The sequence below is a fragment of the Mixophyes fleayi genome, chromosome 7 (genome assembly GCF_038048845.1).
Source record: "Mixophyes fleayi isolate aMixFle1 chromosome 7, aMixFle1.hap1, whole genome shotgun sequence".
NCBI classification, from domain to species: Eukaryota; Metazoa; Chordata; class Amphibia; order Anura; family Limnodynastidae; genus Mixophyes; species Mixophyes fleayi.
Genome location: NC_134408.1, coordinates 76,256,332 through 76,276,201, shown reverse-complemented (window position 1 = coordinate 76,276,201; position 19,870 = coordinate 76,256,332). Strand labels below are relative to the sequence as shown.

General features: G+C 33.4%; 1 protein-coding gene across 1 annotated transcript in view; it reads left to right on the top strand.

Annotated features, from left to right (window-relative positions):
• Positions 1 to 19,128, top strand: part of LOC142098512 (uncharacterized) — a 105,043-nt gene extending 85,915 nt beyond the window's left edge. The window contains exon 4 of the mRNA XM_075181353.1: positions 19,077 to 19,128. Within this exon, the coding sequence (XP_075037454.1) occupies positions 19,077 to 19,128 (52 nt within the window). The remainder of the gene's footprint in view (positions 1 to 19,076) is intronic.
• Positions 19,129 to 19,870: the final 742 nt, after the last annotated feature.

The following is a 19,870-nucleotide window of genomic DNA, read 5'->3' as shown; positions in this document are numbered from 1 at the left end:
AGTCATTGTTTCCAAGAGAAAGTGAGACAGGAGTGTAAAAAAGCATTATTTTTGTACGGCAATGAAGAAATGACTATGTTTTGCGATTTCTCTTGCTCAGAAAGACTTAGAAAGTTGATAATTGAGGGCAATGTTAGAAATGTCATGAGAAACAAGAATTATCTAAAAGGATTGATGTAAGTCATTGTTTCCAAGAGAAAGTGAGACAGGAGTGTAAAAAAGCCTTGTTTTTGTACGGCAATGAAGAAATGACTATGTTTTGCGATTTCTCTTGCTCAGAAAGACTTAGAAAGTTGATAATTGTGGGCAATGTTAGAAATGTCATGAGAAACAAGAATTATGTAAAAGGATTGATGTAAGTCATTGTTTCCAAGAGAAAGTGAGACAGGAGTGTAAAAAAGCCTTGTTTTTGTACGGCAATGAAGAAATGACTATGTTTTGCGATTTCTCTAGCTCAGAAAGACTAAGAAAGTTGATAATTGTGGGTAATGTTAGAAATGTCATGAGAAACAAGAATTATGTAAAAGAATTGATGTAAATCATTGTTTCTAAGAGAAAGTGAGACAGGAGTGTAAAAAAGCGTTGTTTTTGAACGGCAATGAAGAAATGACTATGTTTTGCGATTTCTCTTGCTCAGAAATACTTAGAAAATTGATAATTGTGGGCAATGTTATAAATGTCATTAAAAACAAGAATTATGTAAAAGGATTGATGTAAATCCTTGTTTCCAAGAGAAAGTGAGACAGGAGTGTAAAAAAGTGTTGTTTTTGGACGGCAATGAAGAAATGACTATGTTTTGCGATTTCTCCTGCTCAGAAAGACTTAGAAAGTTGATAATTGTGGGCAATGTTAGAAATGTCATGAGAAACAAGAAATATGTAAAAGGATTGATGTAAATCATTTTTTCTAAGAGAAAGTGAGACAGGAGTGTAAAAAAGCGTTGTATTTCTACGGCAATGAAGAAATGACTATGTTTTGCGATTTCTCTTGCTCAGAAAGACTTAGAAAGTTGATAATTGTGGGCAATGTTAGAAATGTCATGAGAAACAAGAATTATGTAAAAGGATTGATGTCATTTATTGTTTCGAAGAGAAAGTGAGACAGGAGTGTAAAAAAAGCGTTCTTTTTGAACGGCAATGAAGATATGACTATGTTTTGCGATTTCTCTTGCTCAGAAAGACTTAGAAAGTTGATAATTGTGGGTAATGTTAGAAATGTCATGACAAACAAGAATTATGTAAAAGGATTGATGTAAATCATTGTTTCTAAGAGAAAGTGAGACAGGAGTGTAAAAAAGCGTTGTTTTTGTATGGCAATGAAGAAATGACTATGTTTTGCGATTTCTCTTGCTCAGAAAGACTTAGAAAGTTGATAATTGTGGGCAATGTTAGAAATGTCATGAGAAACAAGAATTATGTAAAAGGATTGATGTAAGTCATTGTTTCCAAGAGAAAATGAGACAGGAGTGTAAAAAAGCGTTGTTTTTGGATGGCAATGAAGAAATGACTATGTTTTGCGATTTCTCTTGCTCAGAAAGACTTAGAAAGTTGATAATTGTGGGCAATGTTAGAAATGTCATGAGAAACAAGAATTATGTAAAAGGATTGATGTAAGTCATTGTTTCCAAGAGAAAGTGAGACAGGAGTGTAAAAAAGCATTATTTTTGTACGGCAATGAAGAAATGACTATGTTTTGCGATTTCTCTTGCTCAGAAAGACTTAGAAAGTTGATAATTGAGGGCAATATTAGAAATGTCATGAGAAACAAGAATTATGTAAAAGAATTGATGTAAATCATTGTTTCTAAGAGAAAGTGAGACAGGAGTGTAAAAAAGCGTTGTTTTTGAACGGCAATGAAGAAATGACTATGTTTTGCGATTTCTCTTGCTCAGAAATACTTAGAAAATTGATAATTGTGGGCAATGTTATAAATGTCATTAAAAACAAGAATTATGTAAAAGGATTGATGTAAATCCTTGTTTCCAAGAGAAAGTGAGACAGGAGTGTAAAAAAGCGTTGTTTTTGGACGGCAATGAAGAAATGACTATGTTTTGCGATTTCTCCTGCTCAGAAAGACTTAGAAAGTTGATAATTGTGGGCAATGTTAGAAATGTCATGAGAAACAAGAAATATGTAAAAGGATTGATGTAAATCATTTTTTCTAAGAGAAAGTGAGACAGGAGTGTAAAAAAGCGTTGTTTTTGGACGGCAATGAAGATATGACTATGTTTTGCGATTTCTCTTGCTCAGAAAGACTTAGAAAGTTGATAATTGTGGGTAATGTTAGAAATGTCATGACAAACAAGAATTATGTAAAAGGATTGATGTAAATCATTGTTTCTAAGAGAAAGTGAGACAGGAGTGTAAAAAAGCGTTGTTTTTGTATGGCAATGAAGAAATGACTATGTTTTGCGATTTCTCTTGCTCAGAAAGACTTAGAAAGTTGATAATTGTGGGCAATGTTAGAAATGTCATGAGAAACAAGAATTATGTAAAAGGATTGATGTAAGTCATTGTTTCCAAGAGAAAATGAGACAGGAGTGTAAAAAAGCGTTGTTTTTGGATGGCAATGAAGAAATGACTATGTTTTGCGATTTCTCTTGCTCAGAAAGACTTAGAAAGTTGATAATTGTGGGCAATGTTAGAAATGTCATGAGAAACAAGAATTATGTAAAAGGATTGATGTAAGTCATTGTTTCCAAGAGAAAGTGAGACAGGAGTGTAAAAAAGCATTATTTTTGTACGGCAATGAAGAAATGACTATGTTTTGCGATTTCTCTTGCTCAGAAAGACTTAGAAAGTTGATAATTGAGGGCAATATTAGAAATGTCATGAGAAACAAGAATTATGTAAAAGAATTGATGTAAATCATTGTTTCTAAGAGAAAGTGAGACAGGAGTGTAAAAAAGCGTTGTTTTTGAACGGCAATGAAGAAATGACTATGTTTTGCGATTTCTCTTGCTCAGAAATACTTAGAAAATTGATAATTGTGGGCAATGTTATAAATGTCATTAAAAACAAGAATTATGTAAAAGGATTGATGTAAATCCTTGTTTCCAAGAGAAAGTGAGACAGGAGTGTAAAAAAGCGTTGTTTTTGGACGGCAATGAAGAAATGACTATGTTTTGCGATTTCTCCTGCTCAGAAAGACTTAGAAAGTTGATAATTGTGGGCAATGTTAGAAATGTCATGAGAAACAAGAAATATGTAAAAGGATTGATGTAAATCATTTTTTCTAAGAGAAAGTGAGACAGGAGTGTAAAAAAGCGTTGTTTTTGTATGGCAATGAAGAAATGACTATGTTTTGCGATTTCTCTTGCTCAGAAAGACTTAGAAAGTTGATAATTGTGGGCAATGTTAGAAATGTCATGAGAAACAAGAATTATGTAAAAGGATTGATGTAAATCATTGTTTCCAAGAGAAAGTGAGACAGGAGTGTAAAAAAGCGTTGTTTTTGGATGGCAATGAAGAAATGACTATGTTTTGTGATTTCTCCTGCTCAGAAAGACTTAGAAAGTTGATAATTGTGGGCAATGTTAGAAATGTCATGAGAAACAAGAATTATGTAAAAGGATTGATGTAAGTCATTGTTTCCAAGAGAAAGTGAGACAGGAGTGTAAAAAAGCATTATTTTTGTACGGCAATGAAGAAATGACTATGTTTTGCGATTTCTCTTGCTCAGAAAGACTTAGAAAGTTGATAATTGAGGGCAATGTTAGAAATGTCATGAGAAACAAGAATTATGTAAAAGGATTGATGTAAGTCATTGTTTCCAAGAGAAAGTGAGACAGGAGTGTAAAAAAGCCTTGTTTTTGTACGGCAATGAAGAAATGACTATGTTTTGCGATTTCTCTTGCTCAGAAAGACTTAGAAAGTTGATAATTGTGGGCAATGTTAGAAATGTCATGAGAAACAAGAATTATGTAAAAGGATTGATGTAAGTCATTGTTTCCAAGAGAAAGTGAGACAGGAGTGTAAAAAAGCGTTATTTTTGTACGGCAATGAAGAAATGACTATGTTTTGCGATTTCTCTTGCTCAGAAAGACTTAGAAAGTTGATAATTGAGGGCAATGTTAGAAATGTCATGAGAAACAAGAATTATGTAAAAGGATTGATGTAAGTCATTGTTTCCAAGAGAAAGTGAGACAGGAGTGTAAAAAAGCCTTGTTTTTGTACGGCAATGAAGAAATGACTATGTTTTGCGATTTCTCTTGCTCAGAAAGACTTAGAAAGTTGATAATTGTGGGCAATGTTAGAAATGTCATGAGAAACAAGAATTATGTAAAAGGATTGATGTAAGTCATTGTTTCCAAGAGAAAGTGAGACAGGAGTGTAAAAAAGCGTTATTTTTGTACGGCAATGAAGAAATGACTATGTTTTGCGATTTCTCTTGCTCAGAAAGACTTAGAAAGTTGATAATTGAGGGCAATGTTAGAAATGTCATGAGAAACAAGAATTATGTAAAAGGATTGATGTAAGTCATTGTTTCCAAGAGAAAGTGAGACAGGAGTGTAAAAAAGCGTTGTTTTTGTTCGGCAATGAAGAAATGACTATGTTTTGCGATTTCTCTTGCTCAGAAAGACTTAGAAAGTTGATAATTTTTGGCAATGTTAGAAATGTCATGAGAAACAAGAAATATGTAAAAGGATTGATGTAAGTCATTGTTTCCAAGAGAAAGTTAGACAGGAGTGTAAAAAAGCCTTGTTTTTGTACGGCAATGAAGAAATGACTATGTTTTGCGATTTCTCTAGCTCACAAAGACTAAGAAAGTTGATAATTGTGGGTAATGTTAGAAATGTCATGAGAAACAAGAATTATGTAAAAGAATTGATGTAAATCATTGTTTCTAAGAGAAAGTGAGACAGGAGTGTAAAAAAGCATTGTTTTTGAACGGCAATGAAGAAATGACTATGTTTTGCGATTTCTCTTGCTCAGAAATACTTAGAAAATTGATAATTGTGGGCAATGTTATAAATGTCATTAAAAACAAGAATTATGTAAAAGGATTGATGTAAATCCTTGTTTCCAAGAGAAAGTGAGACAGGAATGCAAAAAAGCGTTGTTTTTGTACGGCAATGAAGAAATGACTATGTTTTGCGATTTCTCTTGCTCAGAAAGACTTAGAAAGTTTATAATTGTGGGCAATGTTAGAAATGTCATGAGAAACAAGAATTATGTAAAAGGATTGATGTAAATCATTGTTTCTAAGAAAAAGTGAGACAGGAGTGTAAAAAAGCGTTGTTTTTGAACGGCAATGAAGAAATGACTATGTTTTGCGATTTCTCTTGCTCAGAAAGACTTCGAAAGTTGATAATTGTGGGCAATGTTAGAAATGTCATGAGAAACAAGAATTATGTAAAAGGATTGATGTAAATCATTGTTTCCATGAGAAAGTGAGACAGGAATGCAAAAAAGCGTTGTTTTTGTACGGCAATGAAGAAATGACTATGTTTTGTAATTTCTCTTGCTCAGAAAGACTTAGAAAATTGATAATTTTGGGCAATGTTATAAATGTCATGAGAAACAAGAATTATGTAAAAGGATTGATGTAATTTGTTGTTTCGAAGAGAAAGTGAGACAGGAGTGTAAAAAAAGCGTTCTTTTTGAACGGCAATGAAGATATGACTATGTTTTGCGATTTCTCTTGCTCAGAAAGACTTAGAAAGTTGATAATTGTGGGTAATGTTAGAAATGTCATGACAAACAAGAATTATGTAAAAGGATTGATGTAAATCATTGTTTCTAAGAGAAAGTGAGACAGGAAAGCAAAAAAGCTTTGTTTTTGTACGGCAATGAAGAAATGACTATGTTTTGCAATTTCTCTTGCTCAGAAAGACTTCGAAAGTTGATAATTGTGGGCAATGTTAGAAATGTCATGAGAAACAAGAATTATGTAAAAGAATTGATGTAAATCATTGTTTCCATGAGAAAGTGAGACAGGAATGCAAAAAAGCGTTGTTTTTGAACGGCAATGAAGAAATGACTATGTTTTGCGATTTCTCTAGCTCAGAAAGACTTCGAAAGTTGATAATTGTGGGTAATGTTAGAAATGTCATGAGAAACAAGAATTATGTAAAAGGATTGATGTAAATCATTGTTTCGAAGAGAAAGTGAGACAGGAGTGTAAAAAACAATGTTTTTGAACGGCAATGAAGATATGACTATGTTTTGCGATTTCTATTGCTCAGAAAGACTTAGAAAGTTGATAATTGTGGGTAATGTTAGAAATGTCATGACAAACAAGAATTATGTAAAAGGATTGATGTAAATCATTGTTTCTAAGAGAAAGTGAGACAGGAAAGCAAAAAAGCTTTGTTTTTGTACGGCAATGAAGAAATGACTATGTTTTGCAATTTCTCTTGCTCAGAAAGACTTCGAAAGTTGATAATTGTGGGCAATGTTAGAAATGTCATGAGAAACAAGAATTATGTAAAAGGATTGATGTAAATCATTGTTTCCATGAGAAAGTGAGACAGGAATGCAAAAAAGCGTTGTTTTTGAACGGCAATGAAGAAATGACTATGTTTTGCGATTTCTCTAGCTCAGAAAGACTTCGAAAGTTGATAATTGTGGGTAATGTTAGAAATGTCATGAGAAACAAGAATTATGTAAAAGGATTGATGTAAATCATTGTTTCGAAGAGAAAGTGAGACAGGAGTGTAAAAAACAATGTTTTTGAACGGCAATGAAGATATGACTATGTTTTGCGATTTCTCTTGCTCAGAAAGACTTAGAAAGTTGATAATTGTGGGTAATGTTAGAAATGTCATGACAAACAAGAATTATGTAAAAGGATTGATGTAAATCATTATTTCTAAGAGAAAGTGAGACAGGAGTGTAAAAAAGCGTTGTTTTTGTATGGCAATGAAGAAATGACTATGTTTTGCGATTTCTCTTGCTCAGAAAGACTTAGAAAGTTGATAATTGAGGGCAATGTTAGAAATGTCATGAGAAACAAGAATTATGTAAAAGGATTGATGTAAGTCATTGTTTCCAAGAGAAAGTGAGACAGGAGTGTAAAAAAGCCTTGTTTTTGTACGGCAATGAAGAAATGACTATGTTTTGCGATTTCTCTTGCTCAGAAAGACTTAGAAAGTTGATAATTGTGGGCAATGTTAGAAATGTCATGAGAAACAAGAATTATGTAAAAGGATTGATGTAAGTCATTGTTTCCAAGAGAAAGTGAGACAGGAGTGTAAAAAAGCCTTGTTTTTGTACGGCAATGAAGAAATGACTATGTTTTGCGATTTCTCTAGCTCAGAAAGACTAAGAAAGTTGATAATTGTGGGTAATGTTAGAAATGTCATGAGAAACAAGAATTATGTAAAAGAATTGATGTAAATCATTGTTTCTAAGAGAAAGTGAGACAGGAGTGTAAAAAAGCGTTGTTTTTGAACGGCAATGAAGAAATGACTATGTTTTGCGATTTCTCTTGCTCAGAAATACTTAGAAAATTGATAATTGTGGGCAATGTTATAAATGTCATTAAAAACAAGAATTATGTAAAAGGATTGATGTAAATCCTTGTTTCCAAGAGAAAGTGAGACAGGAGTGTAAAAAAGCGTTGTTTTTGGACGGCAATGAAGAAATGACTATGTTTTGCGATTTCTCCTGCTCAGAAAGACTTAGAAAGTTGATCATTGTGGGCAATGTTAGAAATGTCATGAGAAACAAGAAATATGTAAAAGGATTGATGTAAATCATTTTTTCTAAGAGAAAGTGAGACAGGAGTGTAAAAAAGCGTTGTATTTCTACGGCAATGAAGAAATGACTATGTTTTGCGATTTCTCTTGCTCAGAAAGACTTAGAAAGTTGATAATTGTGGGCAATGTTAGAAATGTCATGAGAAACAAGAATTATGTAAAAGGATTGATGTCATTTATTGTTTCGAAGAGAAAGTGAGACAGGAGTGTAAAAAAGCGTTCTTTTTGAACGGCAATGAAGATATGACTATGTTTTGCGATTTCTCTTGCTCAGAAAGACTTAGAAAGTTGATAATTGTGGGTAATGTTAGAAATGTCATGACAAACAAGAATTATGTAAAAGGATTGATGTAAATCATTATTTCTAAGAGAAAGTGAGACAGGAGTGTAAAAAAGCGTTGTTTTTGTATGGCAATGAAGAAATGACTATGTTTTGCGATTTCTCTTGCTCAGAAAGACTTAGAAAGTTGATAATTGTGGGCAATGTTAGAAATGTCATGAGAAACAAGAATTATGTAAAAGGATTGATGTAAGTCATTGTTTCCAAGAGAAAGTGAGACAGGAGTGTAAAAAAGCATTATTTTTGTACGGCAATGAAGAAATGACTATGTTTTGCGATTTCTCTTGCTCAGAAAGACTTAGAAAGTTGATAATTGAGGGCAATGTTAGAAATGTCATGAGAAACAAGAATTATGTAAAAGGATTGATGTAAGTCATTGTTTCCAAGAGAAAGTGAGACAGGAGTGTAAAAAAGCCTTGTTTTTGTACGGCAATGAAGAAATGACTATGTTTTGCGATTTCTCTTGCTCAGAAAGACTTAGAAAGTTGATAATTGTGGGCAATGTTAGAAATGTCATGAGAAACAAGAATTATGTAAAAGGATTGATGTAAGTCATTGTTTCCAAGAGAAAGTGAGACAGGAGTGTAAAAAAGCCTTGTTTTTGTACGGCAATGAAGAAATGACTATGTTTTGCGATTTCTCTAGCTCAGAAAGACTAAGAAAGTTGATAATTGTGGGTAATGTTAGAAATGTCATGAGAAACAAGAATTATGTAAAAGAATTGATGTAAATCATTGTTTCTAAGAGAAAGTGAGACAGGAGTGTAAAAAAGCGTTGTTTTTGAACGGCAATGAAGAAATGACTATGTTTTGCGATTTCTCTTGCTCAGAAATACTTAGAAAATTGATAATTGTGGGCAATGTTATAAATGTCATTAAAAACAAGAATTATGTAAAAGGATTGATGTAAATCCTTGTTTCCAAGAGAAAGTGAGACAGGAGTGTAAAAAAGTGTTGTTTTTGGACGGCAATGAAGAAATGACTATGTTTTGCGATTTCTCCTGCTCAGAAAGACTTAGAAAGTTGATAATTGTGGGCAATGTTAGAAATGTCATGAGAAACAAGAAATATGTAAAAGGATTTATGTAAATCATTTTTTCTAAGAGAAAGTGAGACAGGAGTGTAAAAAAGCGTTGTATTTCTACGGCAATGAAGAAATGACTATGTTTTGCGATTTCTCTTGCTCAGAAAGACTTAGAAAGTTGATAATTGTGGGCAATGTTAGAAATGTCATGAGAAACAAGAATTATGTAAAAGGATTGATGTCATTTATTGTTTCGAAGAGAAAGTGAGACAGGAGTGTAAAAAAAGCGTTCTTTTTGAACGGCAATGAAGATATGACTATGTTTTGCGATTTCTCTTGCTCAGAAAGACTTAGAAAGTTGATAATTGTGGGTAATGTTAGAAATGTCATGACAAACAAGAATTATGTAAAAGGATTGATGTAAATCATTGTTTCTAAGAGAAAGTGAGACAGGAGTGTAAAAAAGCGTTGTTTTTGTATGGCAATGAAGAAATGACTATGTTTTGCGATTTCTCTTGCTCAGAAAGACTTAGAAAGTTGATAATTGTGGGCAATGTTAGAAATGTCATGAGAAACAAGAATTATGTAAAAGGATTGATGTAAGTCATTGTTTCCAAGAGAAAGTGAGACAGGAGTGTAAAAAAGCGTTGTTTTTGGATGGCAATGAAGAAATGACTATGTTTTGCGATTTCTCCTGCTCAGAAAGACTTAGAAAGTTGATAATTGTGGGCAATGTTAGAAATGTCATGAGAAACAAGAATTATGTAAAAGGATTGATGTAAGTCATTGTTTCCAAGAGAAAGTGAGACAGGAGTGTAAAAAAGCATTATTTTTGTACGGCAATGAAGAAATGACTATGTTTTGCGATTTCTCTTGCTCAGAAAGACTTAGAAAGTTGATAATTGAGGGCAATGTTAGAAATGTCATGAGAAACAAGAATTATGTAAAAGGATTGATGTAAGTCATTGTTTCCAAGAGAAAGTGAGACAGGAGTGTAAAAAAGCCTTGTTTTTGTACGGCAATGAAGAAATGACTATGTTTTGCGATTTCTCTTGCTCAGAAAGACTTAGAAAGTTGATAATTGTGGGCAATGTTAGAAATGTCATGAGAAACAAGAATTATGTAAAAGGATTGATGTAAGTCATTGTTTCCAAGAGAAAGTGAGACAGGAGTGTAAAAAAGCGTTATTTTTGTACGGCAATTAAGAAATGACTATGTTTTGCGATTTCTCTTGCTCAGAAAGACTTAGAAAGTTGATAATTGAGGGCAATGTTAGAAATGTCATGAGAAACAAGAATTATGTAAAAGGATTGATGTAAGTCATTGTTTCCAAGAGAAAGTGAGACAGGAGTGTAAAAAAGCCTTGTTTTTGTACGGCAATGAAGAAATGACTATGTTTTGCGATTTCTCTTGCTCAGAAAGACTTAGAAAGTTGATAATTGAGGGCAATGTTAGAAATGTCATGAGAAACAAGAATTATGTAAAAGGATTGATGTAAGTCATTGTTTCCAAGAGAAAGTGAGACAGGAGTGTAAAAAAGCCTTGTTTTTGTACGGCAATGAAGAAATGACTATGTTTTGCGATTTCTCTTGCTCAGAAAGACTTAGAAAGTTGATAATTGTGGGCAATGTTAGAAATGTCATGAGAAACAAGAATTATGTAAAAGGATTGATGTAAGTCATTGTTTCCAAGAGAAAGTGAGACAGGAGTGTAAAAAAGCCTTGTTTTTGTACGGCAATGAAGAAATGACTATGTTTTGCGATTTCTCTAGCTCAGAAAGACTAAGAAAGTTGATAATTGTGGGTAATGTTAGAAATGTCATGAGAAACAAGAATTATGTAAAAGAATTGATGTAAATCATTGTTTCTAAGAGAAAGTGAGACAGGAGTGTAAAAAAGCGTTGTTTTTGAACGGCAATGAAGAAATGACTATGTTTTGCGATTTCTGTTGCTCAGAAATACTTAGAAAATTGATAATTGTGGGCAATGTTATAAATGTCATTAAAAACAAGAATTATGTAAAAGGATTGATGTAAATCCTTGTTTCCAAGAGAAAGTGAGACAGGAGTGTAAAAAAGTGTTGTTTTTGGACGGCAATGAAGAAATGACTATGTTTTGCGATTTCTCCTGCTCAGAAAGACTTAGAAAGTTGATAATTGTGGGCAATGTTAGAAATGTCATGAGAAACAAGAAATATGTAAAAGGATTGATGTAAATCATTTTTTCTAAGAGAAAGTGAGACAGGAGTGTAAAAAAGCGTTGTATTTCTACGGCAATGAAGAAATGACTATGTTTTGCGATTTCTCTTGCTCAGAAAGACTTAGAAAGTTGATAATTGTGGGCAATGTTAGAAATGTCATGAGAAACAAGAATTATGTAAAAGGATTGATGTCATTTATTGTTTCGAAGAGAAAGTGAGACAGGAGTGTAAAAAAAGCGTTCTTTTTGAACGGCAATGAAGATATGACTATGTTTTGCGATTTCTCTTGCTCAGAAAGACTTAGAAAGTTGATAATTGTGGGTAATGTTAGAAATGTCATGACAAACAAGAATTATGTAAAAGGATTGATGTAAATCATTGTTTCTAAGAGAAAGTGAGACAGGAGTGTAAAAAAGCGTTGTTTTTGTATGGCAATGAAGAAATGACTATGTTTTGCGATTTCTCTTGCTCAGAAAGACTTAGAAAGTTGATAATTGTGGGCAATGTTAGAAATGTCATGAGAAACAAGAATTATGTAAAAGGATTGATGTAAGTCATTGTTTCCAAGAGAAAATGAGACAGGAGTGTAAAAAAGCGTTGTTTTTGGATGGCAATGAAGAAATGACTATGTTTTGCGATTTCTCTTGCTCAGAAAGACTTAGAAAGTTGATAATTGTGGGCAATGTTAGAAATGTCATGAGAAACAAGAATTATGTAAAAGGATTGATGTAAGTCATTGTTTCCAAGAGAAAGTGAGACAGGAGTGTAAAAAAGCATTATTTTTGTACGGCAATGAAGAAATGACTATGTTTTGCGATTTCTCTTGCTCAGAAAGACTTAGAAAGTTGATAATTGAGGGCAATGTTAGAAATGTCATGAGAAACAAGAAATATGTAAAAGGATTGATGTAAATCATTTTTTCTAAGAGAAAGTGAGACAGGAGTGTAAAAAAGCGTTGTATTTCTACGGCAATGAAGAAATGACTATGTTTTGCGATTTCTCTTGCTCAGAAAGACTTAGAAAGTTGATAATTGTGGGCAATGTTAGAAATGTCATGAGAAACAAGAATTATGTAAAAGGATTGATGTCATTTATTGTTTCGAAGAGAAAGTGAGACAGGAGTGTAAAAAAAGCGTTCTTTTTGAACGGCAATGAAGATATGACTATGTTTTGCGATTTCTCTTGCTCAGAAAGACTTAGAAAGTTGATAATTGTGGGTAATGTTAGAAATGTCATGACAAACAAGAATTATGTAAAAGGATTGATGTAAATCATTGTTTCTAAGAGAAAGTGAGACAGGAGTGTAAAAAAGCGTTGTTTTTGTATGGCAATGAAGAAATGACTATGTTTTGCGATTTCTCTTGCTCAGAAAGACTTAGAAAGTTGATAATTGTGGGCAATGTTAGAAATGTCATGAGAAACAAGAATTATGTAAAAGGATTGATGTAAGTCATTGTTTCCAAGAGAAAGTGAGACAGGAGTGTAAAAAAGCCTTGTTTTTGTACGGCAATGAAGAAATGACTATGTTTTGCGATTTCTCTAGCTCAGAAAGACTAAGAAAGTTGATAATTGTGGGTAATGTTAGAAATGTCATGAGAAACAAGAATTATGTAAAAGAATTGATGTAAATCATTGTTTCTAAGAGAAAGTGAGACAGGAGTGTAAAAAAGCGTTGTTTTTGAACGGCAATGAAGAAATGACTATGTTTTGCGATTTCTCTTGCTCAGAAATACTTAGAAAATTGATAATTGTGGGCAATGTTATAAATGTCATTAAAAACAAGAATTATGTAAAAGGATTGATGTAAATCCTTGTTTCCAAGAGAAAGTGAGACAGGAGTGTAAAAAAGTGTTGTTTTTGGACGGCAATGAAGAAATGACTATGTTTTGCGATTTCTCCTGCTCAGAAAGACTTAGAAAGTTGATAATTGTGGGCAATGTTAGAAATGTCATGAGAAACAAGAAATATGTAAAAGGATTTATGTAAATCATTTTTTCTAAGAGAAAGTGAGACAGGAGTGTAAAAAAGCGTTGTATTTCTACGGCAATGAAGAAATGACTATGTTTTGCGATTTCTCTTGCTCAGAAAGACTTAGAAAGTTGATAATTGTGGGCAATGTTAGAAATGTCATGAGAAACAAGAATTATGTAAAAGGATTGATGTCATTTATTGTTTCGAAGAGAAAGTGAGACAGGAGTGTAAAAAAAGCGTTCTTTTTGAACGGCAATGAAGATATGACTATGTTTTGCGATTTCTCTTGCTCAGAAAGACTTAGAAAGTTGATAATTGTGGGTAATGTTAGAAATGTCATGACAAACAAGAATTATGTAAAAGGATTGATGTAAATCATTGTTTCTAAGAGAAAGTGAGACAGGAGTGTAAAAAAGCGTTGTTTTTGTATGGCAATGAAGAAATGACTATGTTTTGCGATTTCTCTTGCTCAGAAAGACTTAGAAAGTTGATAATTGTGGGCAATGTTAGAAATGTCATGAGAAACAAGAATTATGTAAAAGGATTGATGTAAGTCATTGTTTCCAAGAGAAAGTGAGACAGGAGTGTAAAAAAGCGTTGTTTTTGGATGGCAATGAAGAAATGACTATGTTTTGCGATTTCTCCTGCTCAGAAAGACTTAGAAAGTTGATAATTGTGGGCAATGTTAGAAATGTCATGAGAAACAAGAATTATGTAAAAGGATTGATGTAAGTCATTGTTTCCAAGAGAAAGTGAGACAGGAGTGTAAAAAAGCATTATTTTTGTACGGCAATGAAGAAATGACTATGTTTTGCGATTTCTCTTGCTCAGAAAGACTTAGAAAGTTGATAATTGAGGGCAATGTTAGAAATGTCATGAGAAACAAGAATTATGTAAAAGGATTGATGTAAGTCATTGTTTCCAAGAGAAAGTGAGACAGGAGTGTAAAAAAGCCTTGTTTTTGTACGGCAATGAAGAAATGACTATGTTTTGCGATTTCTCTTGCTCAGAAAGACTTAGAAAGTTGATAATTGTGGGCAATGTTAGAAATGTCATGAGAAACAAGAATTATGTAAAAGGATTGATGTAAGTCATTGTTTCCAAGAGAAAGTGAGACAGGAGTGTAAAAAAGCGTTATTTTTGTACGGCAATTAAGAAATGACTATGTTTTGCGATTTCTCTTGCTCAGAAAGACTTAGAAAGTTGATAATTGAGGGCAATGTTAGAAATGTCATGAGAAACAAGAATTATGTAAAAGGATTGATGTAAGTCATTGTTTCCAAGAGAAAGTGAGACAGGAGTGTAAAAAAGCCTTGTTTTTGTACGGCAATGAAGAAATGACTATGTTTTGCGATTTCTCTTGCTCAGAAAGACTTAGAAAGTTGATAATTGAGGGCAATGTTAGAAATGTCATGAGAAACAAGAATTATGTAAAAGGATTGATGTAAGTCATTGTTTCCAAGAGAAAGTGAGACAGGAGTGTAAAAAAGCCTTGTTTTTGTACGGCAATGAAGAAATGACTATGTTTTGCGATTTCTCTTGCTCAGAAAGACTTAGAAAGTTGATAATTGTGGGCAATGTTAGAAATGTCATGAGAAACAAGAATTATGTAAAAGGATTGATGTAAGTCATTGTTTCCAAGAGAAAGTGAGACAGGAGTGTAAAAAAGCCTTGTTTTTGTACGGCAATGAAGAAATGACTATGTTTTGCGATTTCTCTAGCTCAGAAAGACTAAGAAAGTTGATAATTGTGGGTAATGTTAGAAATGTCATGAGAAACAAGAATTATGTAAAAGAATTGATGTAAATCATTGTTTCTAAGAGAAAGTGAGACAGGAGTGTAAAAAAGCGTTGTTTTTGAACGGCAATGAAGAAATGACTATGTTTTGCGATTTCTGTTGCTCAGAAATACTTAGAAAATTGATAATTGTGGGCAATGTTATAAATGTCATTAAAAACAAGAATTATGTAAAAGGATTGATGTAAATCCTTGTTTCCAAGAGAAAGTGAGACAGGAGTGTAAAAAAGTGTTGTTTTTGGACGGCAATGAAGAAATGACTATGTTTTGCGATTTCTCCTGCTCAGAAAGACTTAGAAAGTTGATAATTGTGGGCAATGTTAGAAATGTCATGAGAAACAAGAAATATGTAAAAGGATTGATGTAAATCATTTTTTCTAAGAGAAAGTGAGACAGGAGTGTAAAAAAGCGTTGTATTTCTACGGCAATGAAGAAATGACTATGTTTTGCGATTTCTCTTGCTCAGAAAGACTTAGAAAGTTGATAATTGTGGGCAATGTTAGAAATGTCATGAGAAACAAGAATTATGTAAAAGGATTGATGTCATTTATTGTTTCGAAGAGAAAGTGAGACAGGAGTGTAAAAAAAGCGTTCTTTTTGAACGGCAATGAAGATATGACTATGTTTTGCGATTTCTCTTGCTCAGAAAGACTTAGAAAGTTGATAATTGTGGGTAATGTTAGAAATGTCATGACAAACAAGAATTATGTAAAAGGATTGATGTAAATCATTGTTTCTAAGAGAAAGTGAGACAGGAGTGTAAAAAAGCGTTGTTTTTGGATGGCAATGAAGAAATGACTATGTTTTGCGATTTCTCTTGCTCAGAAAGACTTAGAAAGTTGATAATTGTGGGCAATGTTAGAAATGTCATGAGAAACAAGAATTATGTAAAAGGATTGATGTAAGTCATTGTTTCCAAGAGAAAGTGAGACAGGAGTGTAAAAAAGCATTATTTTTGTACGGCAATGAAGAAATGACTATGTTTTGCGATTTCTCTTGCTCAGAAAGACTTAGAAAGTTGATAATTGAGGGCAATGTTAGAAATGTCATGAGAAACAAGAAATATGTAAAAGGATTGATGTAAATCATTTTTTCTAAGAGAAAGTGAGACAGGAGTGTAAAAAAGCGTTGTATTTCTACGGCAATGAAGAAATGACTATGTTTTGCGATTTCTCTTGCTCAGAAAGACTTAGAAAGTTGATAATTGTGGGCAATGTTAGAAATGTCATGAGAAACAAGAATTATGTAAAAGGATTGATGTCATTTATTGTTTCGAAGAGAAAGTGAGACAGGAGTGTAAAAAAAGCGTTCTTTTTGAACGGCAATGAAGATATGACTATGTTTTGCGATTTCTCTTGCTCAGAAAGACTTAGAAAGTTGATAATTGTGGGTAATGTTAGAAATGTCATGACAAACAAGAATTATGTAAAAGGATTGATGTAAATCATTGTTTCTAAGAGAAAGTGAGACAGGAGTGTAAAAAAGCGTTGTTTTTGTATGGCAATGAAGAAATGACTATGTTTTGCGATTTCTCTTGCTCAGAAAGACTTAGAAAGTTGATAATTGTGGGCAATGTTAGAAATGTCATGAGAAACAAGAATTATGTAAAAGGATTGATGTAAGTCATTGTTTCCAAGAGAAAATGAGACAGGAGTGTAAAAAAGCGTTGTTTTTGGATGGCAATGAAGAAATGACTATGTTTTGCGATTTCTCCTGCTCAGAAAGACTTAGAAAGTTGATAATTGTGGGCAATGTTAGAAATGTCATGAGAAACAAGAATTATGTAAAAGGATTGATGTAAGTCATTGTTTCCAAGAGAAAGTGAGACAGGAGTGTAAAAAAGCATTATTTTTGTACGGCAATGAAGAAATGACTATGTTTTGCAATTTCTCTTGCTCAGAAAGACTTAGAAAGTTGATAATTGAGGGCAATGTTAGAAATGTCATGAGAAACAAGAATTATGTAAAAGGATTGATGTAAGTCATTGTTTCCAAGAGAAAGTGAGACAGGAGTGTAAAAAAGCATTATTTTTGTACGGCAATGAAGAAATGACTATGTTTTGCGATTTCTCTTGCTCAGAAAGACTTAGAAAGTTGATAATTGAGGGCAATGTTAGAAATGTCATGAGAAACAAGAATTATGTAAAAGGATTGATGTAAGTCATTGTTTCCAAGAGAAAGTGAGACAGGAGTGTAAAAAAGCCTTGTTTTTGTACGGCAATGAAAAAAATGACTATGTTTTGCGATTTCTCTTGCTCAGAAAGACTTAGAAAGTTGATAATTGTGGGCAATGTTAGAAATGTCATGAGAAACAAGAATTATGTAAAAGGATTGATGTAAGTCATTGTTTCCAAGAGAAAGTGAGACAGGAGTGTAAAAAAGCGTTATTTTTGGACGGCAATGAAGAAATGACTATGTTTTGCGATTTCTCTTGCTCAGAAAGACTTAGAAAGTTGATAATTGAGGGCAATGTTAGAAATGTCATGAGAAACAAGAATTATGTAAAAGGATTGATGTAAGTCATTGTTTCCAAGAGAAAGTGAGACAGGAGTGTAAAAAAGCGTTGTTTTTGTTCGGCAATGAAGAAATGACTATGTTTTGCGATTTCTCTTGCTCAGAAAGACTTAGAAAGTTGATAATTTATGGCAATGTTATAAATGTCATGAGAAACAAGAATTATGTAAAAGGATTGATGTAATTTGTTGTTTCGAAGAGAAAGTGAGACAGGAGTGTAAAAAAAGCGTTCTTTTTGAACGGTAATGAAGATATGACTATGTTTTGCGATTTCTCTTGCTCAGAAAGACTTAGAAAGTTGATAATTGTGGGTAATGTTAGAAATGTCATGACAAACAAGAATTATGTAAAAGGATTGATGTAAATCATTGTTTCTAAGAGAAAGTGAGACAGGAAAGCAAAAAAGCTTTGTTTTTGTACGGCAATGAAGAAATGACTATGTTTTGCAATTTCTCTTGCTCAGAAAGACTTCGAAAGTTGATAATTGTGGGCAATGTTAGAAATGTCATGAGAAACAAGAATTATGTAAAAGGATTGATGTAAATCATTGTTTTCAAGAGAAAGTGAGACAGGAATGCAAAAAAGCGTTGTTTTTGTACGGCAATGAAGAAATGACTATGTTTTGCGAATTCTCTTGCTCAGAAAGACTTAGAAAGTTGATAATTGTGGGCAATGTTAGAAATGTCATGAGAAACAAGAATTATGTAAAAAGATTGATGTAAATCATTGTTTCCAAGAGAAAGTGAGACAGGAGTGCAAAAAAGCGTTGTTTTTGTACGGCAATGAAGAAATGACTATGTTTTGCGATTTCTCTTGCTCAGAAAGACTTAGAAAGTTGATAATTGTGGGTAATGTTAGAAATGTCATGAGAAACAAGAATTATGTAAAAGGATTGATGTAAGTCATTGTTTCCAAGAGAAAGTGAGACAGGAGTGTAAAAAAGCATTGTTTTTGTACGGCAATGAAGAAATGACTATGTTTTGCGATTTCTCTTGCTCAGAAAGACTTAGAAAGTTGATAATTGTGGGCAATGTTAGAAATGTCATGAGAAACAATAATTATGTAAAAGGATTGATGTAAGTCATTGTTTCCAAGAGAAAGTGAGACAGGAGTGTAAAAAAGCGTTGTTTTTGTATGGCAATGAAGAAATGACTATGTTTTGCGATTTCTCTTGCTCAGAAAGACTTAGAAAGTTTATAATTGTGGGCAATGTTAGAAATGTCATGAGAAACAAGAATTATGTAAAAGGATTGATGTAAGTCATTGTTTCCAATGAAACTTCCAGCCGCTCCAGAGTCTAGAAGTACTTGAGACGTAAAAGAATTAGTAGAAGTTGAAACAGTGACAGCGAAAGAGCAATTTTTCGAATCCATATGTCATGGAGAGGATTCCAGGGACCCCAACCTTACCTCTCCAGAACAGGTTAGGGCCTTGCGTTTCCCGATTTATTGGGGCATGAATTCAACATATGATTTGAATCAGCACAATAGATACAGAATTTATTCTTTAACCGTCGTTCCCTCTCCTCCAGGGTTAGTCTAGAGCGTCCAAATTCCATGGGTTCTATCGGCAGAGAAGGATGACGAAATCGGGATGCCAAGCGTACAGGTTTTTTAGATGAAGACTCCCTCTCCGAGTTTCTTTAGCGGAATCTCATGTCCACTCGGTTGCACAAAGATATTAAAGCATCCAAGAAAAAAAGGTAACTCTTGCGAAGCTAGTACATCTTTAATTTTATCGGAAAGACCCTGCTAGAAGGCAGCTATTAGTGCCTCATTATTCCATTGAAGTTTAGAAGCAAGTGTGCGGAATTGGATTACATACTGTGCTACTGAACGGGATCCCTGGCCTAACCGAAGGATGCTAGATGCAGCAGAAATAACACGGCCAGGTTCATCAAAGATTCTTCGAAAAGTTGCAATGAATATGGTACTATCCTACAGAAGAGGGTCATCTCTTTCTCAAAGAGGGGAGGCCCATGCCAGAGCCTGTCCAGAAAACAAAGAAATCATATAAGCCACTTTAGAATGATGAGTAGGGAAATTTTGAGGTTGGAGTTCGAAATGAATGGAGCACTGATTGAGAAAGCCCCTACAAGCTTTTGGATCTCCATCAAATTTTGAAGGAGTAGGCAGGTGTAGAGCAGAGGCTGTAGACACCTGGGGTGGCACAGGGAGAGAAGAAATCATTGGAGAGTTCAAAATAGGAGGTGTGGTTTGCAAAGAGGCTCCCCGAGAGACTAGAGACTGAAAACATTGAAGTAGTTGTTGCTGGCGAACATCTTGTTGTTCCACCCGAGTAACCAGGTGTTGCAGCAAATCCTTA